Genomic DNA, 17119 nt, shown 5'->3' with positions numbered 1-17119 from the left:
ATTCTGGGGAAAACATTACAACTGAGGCTACGGGCGTCGTGCGTCCTACTTATCACATCGGTGACGTCAGCCGTCGGAGGAGGTCCTAGGGGATGGCACATCGACGCAGGACGCAGACGCTGAAAATTTTCCGAAGCAGCACAGCTGTGGACATTACCTGTCATAGATATGGAATACGTCGGAGGGCCCAATCCCCTCAAAAATGCATTTTGGCAGGGCATAATTCGTTGTACAAAATAATAAAGGATGGTGCAACGGAGAAATATATGAAGGATTTACAACTTGAGGTGGAAAATATATTGTTGAATCTCGGTGTCTCAATGAAATGTCTCAGAGAAACCTGCAAAGATCAAAACAATGATTAAAGCTTTTGACTGGGTGTCATGTCACGTGGGAGACCGGGGTCTGCCGCTCCCTTTTCCTCCTGGCGAGTCTACCCGCGCATTCGCGTCTGGGGACTCGCCAGGGGAGGAGCGTTTGGTGTTGGGGCCGGCGGTCTACGGCGCATGCGCGGGAGACCTCTGTCTCGGTTCCGCGCATGCGCCGTGGACTGGGCTCGCCTCCTCGGAAGGGCTTGCCTTCCAGGCCTCGTTGTGGGTTCGCCGGTGCCCGGAGACGAAGCGGCTTGCGTTCCAAGCCTCTCGGGCGCCGGCGACCCATAAAAGAGGCCGCAAATCGATGCAAGCCGCGTCTCAACGCGGTTTGCTTCGCTTCGCTTCGTTGTCCTGTTTACCTGCAACTTACCTGGGTCCTGTCCTGGGCCAGCCTGCTACTTATCTGGGTCCAGTCTGGGGCCTGCCTGCTTACCCCTACTTAGATCCTGTCCTGGGCCTGTCTGCTACTTACCTGGCTCCTGTCTTGGGCCTGCCTGCTTACCCCTAATTGGATCCTGTCCTGGGCCTGCCTGCTACTTACCTGGGTCCTGCCCTGGGCCTGCCTGCTTACCCCTACTTGGGTCCTGTCCTGGGTTTACCAGCTACTTACCTGGGTCCTGTCCAGGGCCTATCAGCTTCTTACCTGGGTCCCACCTTGGGCCTGCTTGCATACCCCTACCTGGGTCCACCCTGGGCCTGCCAGCAACTCTCCCGGGTCCACCCTGGGTCCTCCTATTCAGCTCCTTATTGGGCCAGTCTGCAAGTTATATCTGGTCCCCCTCATTCCTGTCTGGCCAACTCCTGAATCTGATCCTGTGGACTGTTGGAACCACCAGCACCTGCCAAGATCTCTTCTTTCTGCGGTGTAGACCTTTCTTGCCACGCCAGACATTTTTGACTACTGCTGCAGTACTTAAGCTCTCGGAGTAATTGTCATCGGACTTCATCTTGCCAGCGATCTTCACCAGGACAATGGCCTCACCTGTCTGTGCTTGCACAGTCCCTTTGTCACGTTAATCAGGAGAGTGCCTTTCGTGACATTGGGAGTCGGTCCATCCTCCACCCAGTTCCGATTTTGGGTGGTGGAGAGGCTGGTTCTTCGTGCCACTAGTTCATCTTTTCACGGGCTCCAGACTGGCGACCTCTGCGAGATCGACCACCAAGACATCAGGTACGCGGCCCTCTCGGGCTTCCCAACTTGACACTGGGTGACTAACAATTAAGTGATTATGAATTCAAAGTTATACAATCAAGTAGTTTCCATGTGGAAATGGTTACCTGAACTTGAACCATATTTGGCAAAGTATCCTTCTAGGAAAATCCGTAATAGTTTGATGAGATTTAGGTTCAACGTGTTAAAGACTAATGAAATCTGCCACATTAGAAAACAAAGCACCGTGAATAAGAAAACATGTAGATTTTGTGAAAAAGTTGATGTTACTGAAACATTATGTCATCTGCTGTTAGTATGCCCAATGCTAGCTAATGAAAGACTTGTTTACTTTTCTGAATTTGTATTTGATACATCATATGTATTTAGGTAGCAATTGTGGTTTGAAATGTTGCATGGGACCAATATTGCATTGAAGTGTAAAGTGATAGACTTTTTAACAATTATCTGCAAGGTGATGTGATTAAAGATCCCGCAAGTATAAATCCCGGTTTCAAAAGGGGCAATGAAGTTTAGAAATGTATGTTGTATAGATTGTCAGAATAGAAAGGTTTTAAGTGGTTTCTAGGCTGTCTACTGCTGATCATGGTTACCAAGGAGAATTTGGTTTTAAATAAAGATATGTGATATATGATTTTAATTTTGTAATCTTAGAATGTATTTGATGAAGATTTGATCAATTAGTTGTAAATTGTTATATTGACTCAAAAGTTTGTTTTTATGATTTCTGTATATTCACTGTTCTGTAAAGGTTTAAATAAACCAAATACAATAATTTAAAAAAAAATATATATTTTTTGGTCTTTTTCTCTGAAGGTGCAATTTTACCTTTAGATCATTCCTATCTCTTTCTACCTGCCTCCCTTGGCCTCTCTTCTGCCCCCACCCACTCTCTCCTCACCTATGAAAAGGGATGCAATCATTAGAGTTGTCCACTCTATGAATGTCTCACCCAAACACGTGTCTCCCGTGTCTGTCCTTCCAGAACCATTAAGGACAGCATCTCCTCCCTTGCTCCGACTCTTGCAGACTTCTGCAACCACTCCTTAAGCATCTGGCTCTTTTCCCCTTCTCTCAAGCACTCCCTTGTGCACCCCCATTCTAAAAAGCCTTCAGCCGACCCCTCGTGTCCGGCCAGCTACCACCCTATCTCTACTAAACCCGTCCTTGGGAAACTCATGACCATCAATCTGGATTCCGAGCATCCAGAGGCACGAAAACCACTCACCTGTGAAGAACTGCTCGCAAATCTTGACTCCAACTCTCCTGCTGTTCTCATTCTCCTTTACCTCTATTCCACCTTGTATACAGCCAACCACTCTATTCTCATAAAGCAGCTCCGACCAGGCACTGGATTGGTTGACCTCCTTCCTTAATAAACTCCCTTCGCAGGTGCTCCTTCTCCTCCTCCACCACCACCACCACTTTCTACATGTGGTGTTACCCAGGGCTCCATCCTCTAGGCTTGGCTTTTCAGCATCTACCTTTCACCTCTTGCTCACCTGACCTCTGCCTCCTCTTTTCATTTCCATTGTTACGCAGACGACAACTCTTCTTCAAGCTCCCCTCCTCCTCCTCCATCATCCCTGACTGCCCGTCTGCTATTCAATCTTGGTGCACCTCCAATGATCTCTGTCTTAATGACAGTAAGACCGAGATCCTTCCTATCAGGACTCCTGCTCCCTGTTGTCCTCCTGCACTCTGGCCGCCCTCTATGGGCTCACTTCCCTCCCCTTAGGCCAGAAAGAAACCTTGCAGTTTTCCTCCTCCTCCTCCTCCTCCTCCCACCCCTCCCCCCCTTAGAGGCATTCTCCCTTTCCTCACCTTCCCACAGAAGCTCAATGTCTTTAGAGCTCTCGAGCTCGAAGTCTAGATTACTGTAACAGACTCTTGCTCAACCGGCCTTTCTTCTCTCCGTCCTATTCAACTAATCCAGAAAAGGGCTGCAAGCCTTATCCTTGGCCTCAAGCCCTGGGACCATCTCTCCAGCTCTAAAATCTCTCCACTGGCTTCCAGTTGCTGCAAGCATCACCCACAAGGCTGTCTGGGCCCACGCTGTCTGCAACTCTTACTAAATACTCTCCTTCCAGATCCCAATGATCTTGTCTCTCCCACTCGCCCATTCTCCCTCCCTCGCTCCCCCTCTCTTCCTCCCTCAAGAGTCCAATAGGGTTCTGGCCTTCTACCCAATTGCCCCCCCCTGCACTGGCCACACTGTCGGATGGTTGCCTCTGCCCTGCACTTCTCTGTTGGGCAGCAAACCTCCCCGTTCGCCTGGGTTGTCTCTGCCCATGCACTTACCTGTTGCCTCCCCAGCGGGCCCGTCCTCCCCAGGGGACCCTAATAGCACTTACCCCCACCCCAATACTTTTCCTTTTTCTTTTCACTGCACTTGCCCGCTTAGAATGTCAAGGCCTAGTAGGCCCACTATTCGTTTCGATTTATTCATTGTCATTTTCATTGTTTATTTGCTCCATTGTTCCCTTCCCATGGTGCCTTGTGGCGCTTTGAAACTGTCTTGTAAATATCCAATAAACACAGATTGGATCCCTTAAAGAAGTCTTGCTTTTGTCCAATCCTGTCCGATGGCCCAGCAGGATTTGTCACACTCCTTTCTTGAGTCATATTCAACCTTCAGGAGCTCAAGAAGTCTGGGAGAGAAGTCCTTTGCAGAGTCCTCCAATTGTGAGGTGAAGGCAGGTAGCCCAAGGCAAAGGCAATCTATGCTTCCCACCCATTCCCAGGGCACATTGGGGGTGAACTGCTGCTGGAGCAAAACCTGCCTCTCTGGCAACTCCACAGCTAAGTGCTGGCTAGCCTCCACAGGGTTTGGAGGTGTAGAAAACAAGGACCCATCTTTTCCCAGAGAACCTGTGTTGGGACTCCAGGTTAGGAAAGATTTTTCTTTTGGCGACTTTCCCTCCATAGTTTAGGGAACCCGCTTTATATGTGAGGACGAAGAAGAACGAGGCAGTGAAGAACCGCCAGGCGACCGTAACCTCTTGCATTGCTCTTTTTCCTTTTATCCTTCTGCACAGGGACCAATCCAGGGTGCCGCTCTCCACACGCAGCGACCATGTGCAGGTCTACTGGACTCTGCCCCCCGTCCACCTTGTGGAGAATGGTGAACAGTTGTTCTCTGTGTTCTCAGAGCACCTTCAGGTGCATCGATTTGCACAATGTGGAGTCCTGCGCATCGTGGCTTTCTCCAAGGCAGTAAAGGCATATGCACGTGTGGGTCCGACACAGACACAGACACTTGGCATCCGCAATCCGTACAGGGTTTGTACCCCGAAGGCCTCGTCGGATTCGGGAGGCAAAGCAAGAATATTTTTGTGCACACAAAATAAATATCTGTGCTCCTAATAGTGAGTTAAGCACACGCAGAAAAATGAAACTGAGGTCAAGGGGTCACAGTATATATATATATATATATATATATATATACTGGCCCAGACATCATGCCCAAGTAGAGGCATTGGGGTGGAAACAACAGAGCCAACTAGCGGTGGAGAACGTTTCTGAAGAGCAGCTAGCGCTGGGAGCTCGATATCGTAGATGAGGAATCAGTGGGAGGAAGGAGTGGGAGTCCATTAGAAAGTCATAATATTAGAGCTTAGACAGACTCTGCATCTAAATGTTACATCAGATACAATCTCCAAACTGGAATATCGAGGATAATTATGTGAAATATGTGAGTAGACAACTATAAATAAGGCACACCAACTAACCCACTGGTACATACCTGGCATTACTTGGATGATAGTGAGTGGCATGAAACTGTTTTAGCTGCTCCCAGGTTAGGTCAGGAATGTTAACTGGATCTCCACCAGATACTACAGAGTAGGTATGACCAGGAAGGAGTCTGTTCTGAAGGTGTTGAGCAAATACTCTCTCATTGTCAGTCTAAAAAAAAGAGTAAATATCAAAAAAGAAGAAAGGATTAAACAAAGGAATTTAAAAAAAATTAAAAAATTATATATAACATCTTCATCTAACCATACTCAAAAAGGAATCACATGTTAACTTGTCAGCAATCGTACACTTTAATGGCAAAACCGGAAGTGTATCCAAGTTCTAACTAGAAGGGAGTAAGCAGCAAGGTACTCCCATTGCTTGGCCAGGAAGGGGCATGGAAAAACAAATGAATGCCTTACCCTCAGATCCTATAGAGAAACTAAAGCTTCATTGTGTCACTAGTTCTCGTCTGAACAACTCATTAACGGCAGAAAACTTTGACCTAGTATTTGTGCCAAAAAAAACTAACTCATGATCTGTGTAGCAATCACAGCCCTGGAAGACTATTCACCATGTATTCCAGATAGCGAAAAACAAACCAGAGTTGGTGGGATGGCAAGAGCTGCACAGTCCTATACAGGGGCACATTTTGGTTAAGACAACTATTGAGCTCTTCCTCCGTTGTCAATTTAAAAAACAAAAATAAAACCAATTATTCTGTTGTATTGCCCCACAGGAGCCTGATCCACTCTTAGTACGTTTCTTTCGAGTATGACACTATGACAGTCTAGCAGATGAAGGGACCATGTATGAATGTATTTAGCGCTTTCACTAAAGCGCTTAACTATGATAAAACAATTGTACAACATTAAGAAATATAACAAAAGGCAAAAGAAAAACAAAAAGATGAAAATGAGAAATGTTAAGAGTAGAGAGTGAGCTTTAGGAGGAGTACGAAATAGATTGTTTTGGCTGCTAGAGAGAAAATTAACTAAAGCAGGAGGCAGCACTAGGGGCTTTAGTATCAGTAAGAGGAAATTGTGAGCGGAGTGTGAAATTAGAGGAGAGAGATAAGAGGGAGCAGACCATGGATACATTTATAGGAAATAGTGAGAAAATATAAGACTTTGAGAATGAAAGGAGGAAGGGAAAAAATAAGTCAAATGGAGTTACTTACTGACCAAAGAAGGTTAAGATGAGAAGCAGGGAGGCCATGAAGAAGAGCAGAGCTGTAGTTGATACTTCTGCTCGCCCCAAAAAGCAAGCGTGAACAAATTCTTTGTAAAAATAACCAGACTACTCATTGTTATGGATCCAATTTATTCAACAATGTTCCAAAACAAAGAACAAAAAGGACATCAATAAGCAACTATACTTCATAACCCCTGACCCCAAAATCAAAACAGCTTTGAATTAATAAACCCCTCTATAAACATATATCCACAACATGAAGAACAAATCTATAGGGAAAAAAGAATGAAAAAAACAAAACCCAACCCAACACCCACCCCATCTCAGACCATCCAGGAAAGAATATATACATCATAGTTTCATATTATACAAATATCAGCAGTAACACAATGCTAACAGTTGCATCACTATAACATTCAGATATGAAATAAAAGAAGATTTTTACTTATTTTAGCAGCCAGCCAATCCCAGAGAAACATGCTCAACCCAGGTCCAAACACAAAAATGTCCCCCAAATCCTTTGAAACAACAAATCCTTCTTCTGCATTGAGACAACCACTCTTTCAATATTGCAAATGTGATACATTTCCTCCCACCAAATGTCACATTTCAGAGCGTTTTCCGATTTTCTGTTTAGCAAAATAAATTTTTTCACCACAGAGGCACATCTTAAAGTCCAAGTAATTTGATGTTGATTCAAATCCTCCAGTAGGGTGGTTTCCCCTAAGACCAGTGTCTCAAAGTCATAGTACAGGGTTTTTGTTTAACACACTGTTCATCACTTCGACAATACCGTGCCAGAAGTCTTTCACCATAAGGCACTCCCGGAACATGTGTTCCATCGTACGACATTCATTACCACATCTCCAACAATTGTCTGAGTCAATTAGGTCTTGCTTGAACAGACAAACTGGTGTCCAAAATACTTGGTTGAGGATCTTTACCCGACAAGCCCTTTCCCCCATTTTCAGGGACATCTTTTTTATGTTACTGCAAACATTTATCCATCTTCCTTCAGTCATTTCATCCTTCAGAATCACTGACCAGGATGCTAAGATCTTCATGTTCACTTAAGAGAACCTATTTAAGAGATTATACATCTTAGAAGCCATATGATCACTGTTGCTTATTTTCTTAAGGTTGAACAATAGGTTGTGTATGGGAGCGAGGGGTCCTCAGGCCCCCTCGCATCGTACGCTCCTCAGTACAAGGCTTGGACCACGTGCCTCCGGTAGTGGGATTGCCCCTTGCCCTTATGTAAAGTTAACCATGGTTGACTGCTACATAGATGGGACTACTGAGCAAGACACGGGGCATCCATCTTTTGTGCCCCCTTTCAACTCCATCTTGGGTAAACAGGACTCACTGCGATAGTACAGCAATGCTCGGCTACCCTTCCACCGCAGCAGCCAAGGACAGAGACACACACACACACAAGGCGCGCAGGCAGCTGGCTGGCCCCCACCCTTGCACTCCCCCTGAGAAGGAAAGCTCTGCGCTTCCATTCTCACGCTGAAGCTGGAGAAAGTTGCAACAATCAATATGCTACAGTTTTCTTCCTCTGAGATCACTGTTCGCCTGAGAATCGGCATGTGATGAGCTAAGCACTTTCTGCTCGATTCGTCCTCATAAACATGCAAGCCACCCATCCCCATTAGAACAATGTATTGCCATCCTGACCCTGCACCCCCTGTAAGGTATTTCTTTCAAGTGCCAGACCCTCGCCTGTGCTGCGAAATCGCCCAATGCCCTCCTTACTAGCCTCAAGAATTTTTACTACTATATATGTTTTTACTTGCACTAATGAGTCTGAAACCTAGAAAAAGATGCGAAACACAGCCTGATTCTTCCTCATGCACAATAAGATCAAGGCCTTCAATTAAAGCCACAAATGACCAAATTGTACTGACATTAATCATTGTGTGTGACTTATGTAGAAATGTCACAAGTAGCATAAAATGTTTTAAATAATTTGTTATTTAGTGTGTAACATATTAGCTTAGGTAGTGACCACAGTGACCGGACCCTGACCTGCATGGAGCACAAGATGTTTGACGTCCGTCAGCTACTCAGCCAACCAGGAGGAAGAGATGCTACCCACACCTACAGCACCACACCGTCTGGCCAATCGGGTCCATTTAGCATTTTTTGTTTGAGTTACTTTAACTAATATAAATACAAGTATGATGTAATGAGATTTGGGAGAGTTTTTTGGGTTGTTTCCTAGCTGGAGAAATAAACCATCCTTTGAACTCTTGCAGCCGGGTCTCAGTGCCTCTTTCCCCGACAAGGGGTTGTGTCTGCTATTTTATTTTTTCTCTCACACGTAGGAAGCCGGGGAAAGGCACCTACATTTTTGGTGACCCCCGCGACGTGATTTAGAGAGGTGCCTTGAGGCCTGCGCTGCCCGGCAGCGAGATCCAGGGCGCCCCCCAGCAGAACCATCGCCTCCGCGGTTGACCAGACTGTGCACACCAAGAAGAAAGGGTCAAGGGTTCCCGGTTGACGAATACCCGATCGAAAAAGCTGCTCGCCAAGGCAGGCCACGGCTTGGTTGGGGGACAGACCTGAGCGAGATCCGGCCGTGAGCGGCGACCCTCGGAGTACCTGACTGAACACGTGGAGTCCCGGTTGCAAGGACCCCAAAGGAAGGTAAGGGGAAATACGGGAAGAAGGGAATTAGCAACAAAGGGAAGGTAGCTAAGAATAGGGTCTGCGTGAGTGACGGTGAGGCTTTTCTGATCTATCCTTTATATGGCCATTAGGTGTTGTAAGAAGTGAGAAGAGGAGAAGTGATATCCTAGCCCGTAGGGGGTAGAAGGCGGCCCCGCGTAGCATTTGTCCCGACCAAGTGCAGAATAGAGATAAAGAGAAAAATAGTAGGGGTCTCGTGTAGGCTCGGAGTAGTTTTTAGAATATTCTTTTTCCGTGGAAGTAAGAAATCTTGAGACATAATAAAGGTGAAAGAGGTGGGGAGTGAATGCGAAATAGTAGGTAGTATAGGGAAGAAGAAATAAACAGGGACAGTAACGGGAATAGGGAAAGAACAAACGCGCGCAGGCAGTGCATGTGTATGTTGCATGATTATGTGTTTGTCGGTCTGCTTTTATGTATATGTCTTGTATTAAAATACTTTAGCGTGTTTAACAAGTAATTTGTGATTGATATAAAGGTAAAGCAGAAGAAATAAACTGAGGGGTGATCAGGTAACACCTCTCAGGAAGCTAATGTGACATATGGTAATTGTGAGCATTGATAAATAACATATTATTTCCATATATTGTAACTGACATACCAAGTTAGAGGTGGGAAGAGATTCAAAAGGTACTAGAATACACAAGAAAGGAAAAGAAACATTGCCATGGGGGGAGTAACACCACTAGCACATATTTGCCAGCACCTTCCACTTTATAGCGACAGGATACAGAAGTATCACGATCAGTGGATCACTGAGATAAAGGGAGATGGGGTCACACCAATTTGGCCAGAAGGAGGATCATTTGACAAAAGAGTGTTGGACCTAGTAGCAACACATTTGCTAGCGCGATACAAAGGGAAACAGTTACAGAACCGGAGAGAAGTGTTAGATTTATGGCGAATGTTTGAGGAAGTTGCCCCCACGGCAGAGGTAGGTACAAGCCGAATGACAGAAAAGCAGAAAAACCCTGAAGAAGTAGGCGGGACACAAAAAGGGGAATGCTCAACAACTACAACCGAAAACGAAGTAACAAAAATCTATCCCTTAATGACTAGGCCAGCGGTAGGGTTTAGTGAACCCCTGTATATACCACCCACCGCCACTGCCCAGGGCGGGGCAAAAGCCCCCGAACCTCCACCATATGACAAAGGAGGCCTGTATGGCCCCACGAGTGCGCCTCCTGTGGATATAGCACGTTTAACAGGTGATTTTAACCGTCAGCTAGCACACGCACAAATGGAAATAACACGGTTAAGAGCTTTATGTGACAAAGGGCAAATGCTGCCAGGGGGAGGGGAGGTACCCCGCTGTCACTGGCAGATCTCACACCTCTGATCGGGGCAGCAAGCAATGCAACCCCAGGAGCCTCGGTATCAGGGCAGTCTATAGTATCGCAAGGGACGTCATCGCAGCAGAGGCAAGAACAAGAGTGGCAGTCAGGACAGTTACTGTTCCAATTGAATAACAAGCCAGTGAGGATTATATGCCCAGATACACCGGAGAGTCAAAGTGGAGATCAGGGTGAAAGACAATGAAGTGAACCAAAGGAAAACTGGGAGGATAATAACGAGCTAGAGTCAGAAATAGAAGAAATATGGGACGATTTAGATGAATACGAAGAGGCAGCTGCCGCAGAGGGTTCCCCACTGCCAAACCGCCGTTACCCAGACACATTATCACCACCATTATGGCAAGGTAGATTAAGACAACGAACAGGGAGGATAGAAAACATACTGGTAAGTAAAACGAAAAAAGGGAAGACGAACAGAACGGGAAAGAAACAGAAACTACAAATGCCACTGATACATAAAGGAGCAGGTAGGCCAAACTATATTTCATGGGCTCAAATGGACAAAACCAACTTGTTAAAACTCCTCCCCCCGCTGACGGGAGGGGCAGGTAAGTGGATACATGTATTTGAGAAGAACACGGCAGGTGTGCCGTTAGCTATAGGTGATGTAAAAAGTCTATTAGTTTCAGCAATCAGGGACCAAGCAGACACAATCTGGGAAAGGGCAGGGTTCCCGGGAGTAACGATGAGCTGTGACCGACACGATGGATCACCATTCAACAATGTTCGAGCACAAGTGTGGGATGCATTACGGCGTGCATTTCCAGATGTTCCAGATTTACATGCAGTGATGCAGTGCATGATGGAGGAGAACGAGGATCCTGCGCAATTCATTTTGCGAGTGCAAGACTTATGGAGAAGCGAAACTGGTACGGCATGGAATCAATCAACAGCTTTATTCTATTTTATCATTAAAAAGGGGTTGCCGAAAGAGGTGCAGAAGGCCTTGGACAAAATAGCTGGGATCGAAGCCAAAGGGTGGCCTGAAATACAGAGCATAATTGTACACCACTGGAGGAGGATCAAAGAGAAGGAAAAGGAGGTCACGCAAAAGAGTCTGGCTGACGAAGCAAAATTAGTACAGACGAATTTAGTGAAGGTCACCGCCATTACTGCCAGTGCAACAGTAGACAGAGGAAACGAAGGAGAGGAAAACGCGGGAGGAAGGCCCGTTGGGATAGCAGCGCAGTGGGTTGGAGAGGACCAAGGACAGTGGAACGGAGAGGAACAGCCATGCCAAGGATCGCAGTGGCAGAACAGGCCGGCCCAAGGAAGAGGTGGGTACCGCGGGCAAAGGGGAGGATACAGAGGAATGGGAAACAGAGGGTATGGTGGGCAAGGACCAAGGGGAGGACAACAGGGGTCATGTTGGAATTGTGGAAGATGGGGACATTATTCACGAGATTGTAGAATGCGACCATCAGGGTATTTCAACAGCAACAACAACAGCCCATGAACAATGAACAGGGGTGGGGCTGCCCACACCCAGGTAGCCCTTGTGGAGCTCCAATGGGGAGGGGGGGACAACAGGATCAATACTGCTATGACCCCCAAATGCAACAGAGACAGCCAGCCCCACAACAGCAGCAGCAGCAGCCACAACAGCAAAACGCACTACAGCCCATGGCGAGACAAAACCCAGTAGGGAACATAAACAATAACTCTTTTGCAGCGGCAGCAAATGCCAGGTCAGCAAAGATACCAAGACTAGGACAGCCCACAGGGAGCACTTGCGTGTCCAGTCCTATCCACCACACAAAGTGCAAATGAGGAACCACTAGTGGCGACAGAGATAGGAAACAAGCAGTTTATCTTTATGGTAGACTCTGGAGCAGAAAAATCATGCCTCACAGAAGGGCGGTTTCAGCTCTCGGGAAGAAATTTGGAGACACAGGGGTTCTCTGGGGCTATTTTAAAAGTTCCTTATACAAAAGATCTTGTAACAGTGATGTAACAGTGGGGGGAAAAACAGTGCGTGCACCCTTATTGTATTACGAAGACGCGCCAATCAATTTGATGGGACGAGACTTGCTCAGTAAGTGAAACATGACCATAGCCTTTACTGAAAGAGGAATAGTGTGCTCGACGCCAGGTGTATGCCCCTTACGGGCACGCTTGATAATAAGCACAATTACAAAGGAAGTTGCAGTAAGAGGGATTCCCATTGACATGGACATGTTTGTCTATGTAATACAGGTATTAGCCCGAGTAGTGCCTGAAATAACACAAAAAGAGTGGAGAATACCATCCGACTTCATATTCCGCCTAATCACACCTACAGATGTAGTGCCAGGCACAATTATGTCTATAGACAGAGGCAGTTCAAGTTTCCAACAAACGCATTGTGGTCATAGGCCTGGACACGCAAGGACGCGAGTGGAGAAGTGTGCTATGTATAGAGCCAAACATAATGCTAAAAGATGTAACTGATGAAGAATTGTTTACTGATTACGAAGGGGATGGAGAAATAATAATGGAAATAAGCATACCATGTGACATTATGATTCAATACAGAGAAATACACAACCCAATTATGGCTAACATAAAGGCCCCACCGACAATATTTGAAGAAGACATGGCCAGGGTAGCACCTGAAATTTGGACTACAGGACCACACGATGTGGGATTGTTGCACGAGGCAACTCCCATAAATATTAAACTGAAACCAGGTGCCCTCCCACCCAGAGTGAAACAATACCCAATATCAAAAGAAGCAGAGGAAGGTATTAGAGAAACAGTGAATGCACTCCTAAGCCAAGGTATTTTAGCGCCATCAACTTCCCCATGCAACACAGCGATTTTTCCGATTAAGAAAGCAAAAGGAGGGGCATGGAGAATGGTCCAGGACCTCCGCCCACTCAATGACGTCATCCAAAAAGAGTTCCCTTTAGTGCCTAACCCGTCATCAATATTGTGCAGTATACCAAAAGAGGCAACTTGCTTCACGGTCATTGATCTGAAAAATGCCTTTTTCTCTGTGCCACTCGCACCAGAATCGCAGTACCTTACAGCTTTTACATTAGGAAACAGCAGATATGAACATCGCAGACTCCCACAGGGGTATTGCCAGAGCCCAAGCATTTTTAACAGAGTACTACAAGAAGACATTGGCAACATAGATGTAGGGAGCACCATTATACAGTACGTAGACGATTTACTCGTCTGCAGCAAAACAGAAGAAGAGTGTAGAGAAGACTCGATAACACTGCTTAACCTATTGGCTGCCAAGGGATACAAGGTGGACAAAGGAAAGTTACAATACTGCGTTGCGGACGTTGTGTATCTTGGCCAGCAGATATCTAAAGATGGAAAAAGAATACTACCAGACAGAGCAACGGCCATTCGACACATTATTTTACCAAAAACGGTGAAGGACACGCAGAAATTTCTTGGCATATGTAACTATTGCCGAGCATGGATCATCGATTACGCAGCATACACACGGCCAATGCTACAAGCACTGAAAGAAGCACAAAAGAACAGAGCCCCAATAAAATGGACACAGGAGACAATTGCCCAACTCTCTCGATTAAAAGACCTTATTTCAGACGCCCCAGTCCTTGCAAATCCAGATTATGAAAGGGAATTTTTCCTGTTTTCACACAGCAATGGAACATTAATGACAGCAGTATTGACACAAAAGACATTGCTAGGCCACAAACCATTAGCGTACTACAGTGTAATATTAGACCCAGTAATGCAGGGACATTTCGCTTGTGAACAGGCCCTCGCTGCACCGGCCTTCGCCATTGAGAAAAGTGCCACAATCGTAATGGGATGTTCAGTGACGCTATATGCGGAACACTCGTTATTTGCTATCTTGGAAAGATCAAAATCTACTCTCACAACACAGAGAGCCTCTGCTTATGAAATAATAATATCAAGTCCAAATGTACATGTGGTCAGATGCAAGACAGTGAACCCAGCCACCTTCATTACAGAGCCATGCACAACTGAGGATTTACAGGAACACGATTGTAGCACATATGAGGGAGAGGGCAATGACATTCCCAAAGCAAGCGAAAACGCCCTTACAGAAGGAGAAATGTATTTTATAGGCGGGTCAGCATCCATAAACTCAGAGACAGGAGAGAAACATGTGGGGATGGCGGTAGTGCGCATGGAAGAAGACACAAACAAAGTGATTGTTCAAAAACGCCTCCCCTCACAGTACTCTGCACAAGCAGCCGAACTGACCGTACTAATCAGCGCGTTACACACAGCCAAAGATTGTGCCGTGACAATATATTCAGACTCAGCTTATGTCACCACCACAGTTCACTCAGGGCTATCACGTTGGCGAAGGAGAGGGTTCAGAAGAGCAGACGGGTCCCCTGTACAACATGCCACATTGCTAAATGAACTAATAGAAGCTTTAGCAGAACCATCGGTAGTAGCAGTGGTTAAATGCCAAGCCCATACCAATAACACAGACGCCGTCTCATTGGGGAACGCGGCAGTCGACGCAGCAGCGAAGGAGGCCTCGTACTTCAATAAGACACCAACATCAGAGTACATTGTAAAAACAACCACAGCAGAACAACCAGCAGAAGCATACAATAACACGCCCATAGCACAGTTGATAGAACTCCAGAGAAGGGCCCCACCAGAAGAGCAGGAGTTGTGGGGCAAACGAAGGTGTAAGCAATCAGCCACAAATCTCATTTGGAGACAGGAAACGACAGGCAAGGTAGTGATGCCTGTATAATTATTAGAAGTAGCATTCCAACAGCTGCATTTTCCAGCTCACGTTGCAAAACACCACATTGCCTCAGATATTCAAGAGGATTGGTTTGTTCCTAATCTACACGAATACTTGTCTAAAATTGTGATTGAATGTACTACATGCCAAACTTACAATTCAGGAATGACCTTACGAACTCTACGTTGCACTTTGCCACGCCCTAGAGGTCCATTTAGAGAACTACATATCGACTACGTCGATATGGGAGAAAGATGTAATGGAGCAAGATACTTGATTGTGGTGGTATGCCCTTTTTCATGGTGGGTAGAAGCGGGCCCCTGTCCCCATCCTGATGCAAAATGTGCTGCCAAGTTCCTTGTGCGAGAAGTATTCTGGCAGTGGGGAATCTGCGACGTGATCCGTTCAGACAACGGCACGCACTTTGTGAATGACCTCTTCAAGGAAGTGACCTCCGTTCTGGGGGTGAAACACAAACTATGTTCGATTTATAATCCAATGGCCAATGGAGTTGTGGAGAGGATAAAAGAATTGGGTATATTGTCTGCCCCTAGCACTGTTCCAACTCAGAAATCAACCATGCAAGGATCATCATTTAAGCCCGCACGAAATCGTGACGGGAAGGAGAATGCACACACCGCTCTCCCCTGTTAGGAGGGCGTCTGATGCGCACAGGGCTGCCACAGTGCTGGGAGAAGAGTTTAAGGAATACCTAGCACAGCTAACCATTTACTGAAGATGTAGCAACAGACACCTCCATGCCGACAGCAGAAAGCCCGGAGGGGCCTTTAATGCCAGGGGAGCAGATTCTTGTCAGAAATTTTGTAAGAAGGTGGAATTCACCAAGATTTCATGGTCCATACACAGTGGTGTACAGCACCCCAACTGCAGTTAAAGTTAAGGGGTTAAAGTACTGAGTGCACCTCTCAGACGTGAGAAGGGCACACAGTGTTGCACCTCCCCAAAATGAAACCGACTGTGTGGATGCCATCACTGGTACAGGTTGACATGATGAACATTGCAACTTAGACAGGGAAAGTATAGGGGAAAAAAGCAAAGGTTTAATATATTTCTCCCTCTCTCTCGTGCTTTCTTTTCTTCTCATATAAATCGTGTTGTTTTTTCTATTTTTTCCTCATTATTTCCATGATGAAATGAAAAAGAATTGTTAAATGCCTAACTGAGTAAAGAAATGAAAAAGAACGAACAGTTGCAAATATGTTTCTTTTCATATGACTTAACAAATTTTTCTCACCCACATAGGTTCAACATGAGCCAATGCGACGAAATGGCTTAGCAAGCTGAAATGTTAGATAGAAATAGGGATGCCACTAGGGCCAGTAGATTAAATAATTTGGAATGTGTTATAAAATATGCTGCCATACTATTTGCAATAATGGTGTTTTATCTTATTCGGTATAATGTTGTTTTATATGTGGCAAATGAAATGAACAAAGGGGGGGAGCGGAACTGATATGACAAAACCAGGGTCTAAACTAATATGGACTGAAGCAACGGCTATCTTGAAGGACACTTTTAAGATTGAATTGAATAGTAAAAATATAACGTTGCCCCTTGAACAATTGCAGGTAAACAAAACTGTTATTCCATTGTTGAATAAAACTGGTGCCAAAGAAATAGAGCTTGGATGGAATGTAAATGATGATTACTATTGGTTAACTAATTCCAGAAATACAAGCATGCGTACACACACTGCACCAGAAACCACTACTGAATACACACGTCACCATGAACAACATAGATGAAGTATGGTCTAGAATATTCCCACTGCAATATCCACGAGTTGGTACCCAATTAAAAAACAGAAGGAGAAAAAGGGGGGTGGGAAAAAACATACAATATTTATCATAACCTGGGGTTAGATGAAATAGAG

The 17119-nt window shown here is 45.7% G+C and overlaps 1 protein-coding gene across 1 annotated transcript in view; it reads right to left on the bottom strand.

The window, feature by feature from the left end:
• The window catches only part of LOC138568785 (presequence protease, mitochondrial-like), a 161222-nt gene that overhangs the window by 59319 nt on the left and 84784 nt on the right, over positions 1 to 17119 (bottom strand). Inside the window, exon 5 of the mRNA XM_069646561.1 lies at positions 5291 to 5451. Within this exon, the coding sequence (XP_069502662.1) occupies positions 5291 to 5451 (161 nt within the window). The remainder of the gene's footprint in view (positions 1 to 5290; positions 5452 to 17119) is intronic.

The sequence above is a fragment of the Ambystoma mexicanum genome, chromosome 2q, assembly GCF_040938575.1.
Source record: "Ambystoma mexicanum isolate Mex_15411 chromosome 2q, UKY_AmexF1_1, whole genome shotgun sequence".
Lineage (NCBI taxonomy): Eukaryota > Metazoa > Chordata > Amphibia > Caudata > Ambystomatidae > Ambystoma > Ambystoma mexicanum.
The sequence above is the reverse complement of the archived record's forward strand: the minus strand, read 5'-3'. Positions and strand labels throughout refer to the sequence as shown.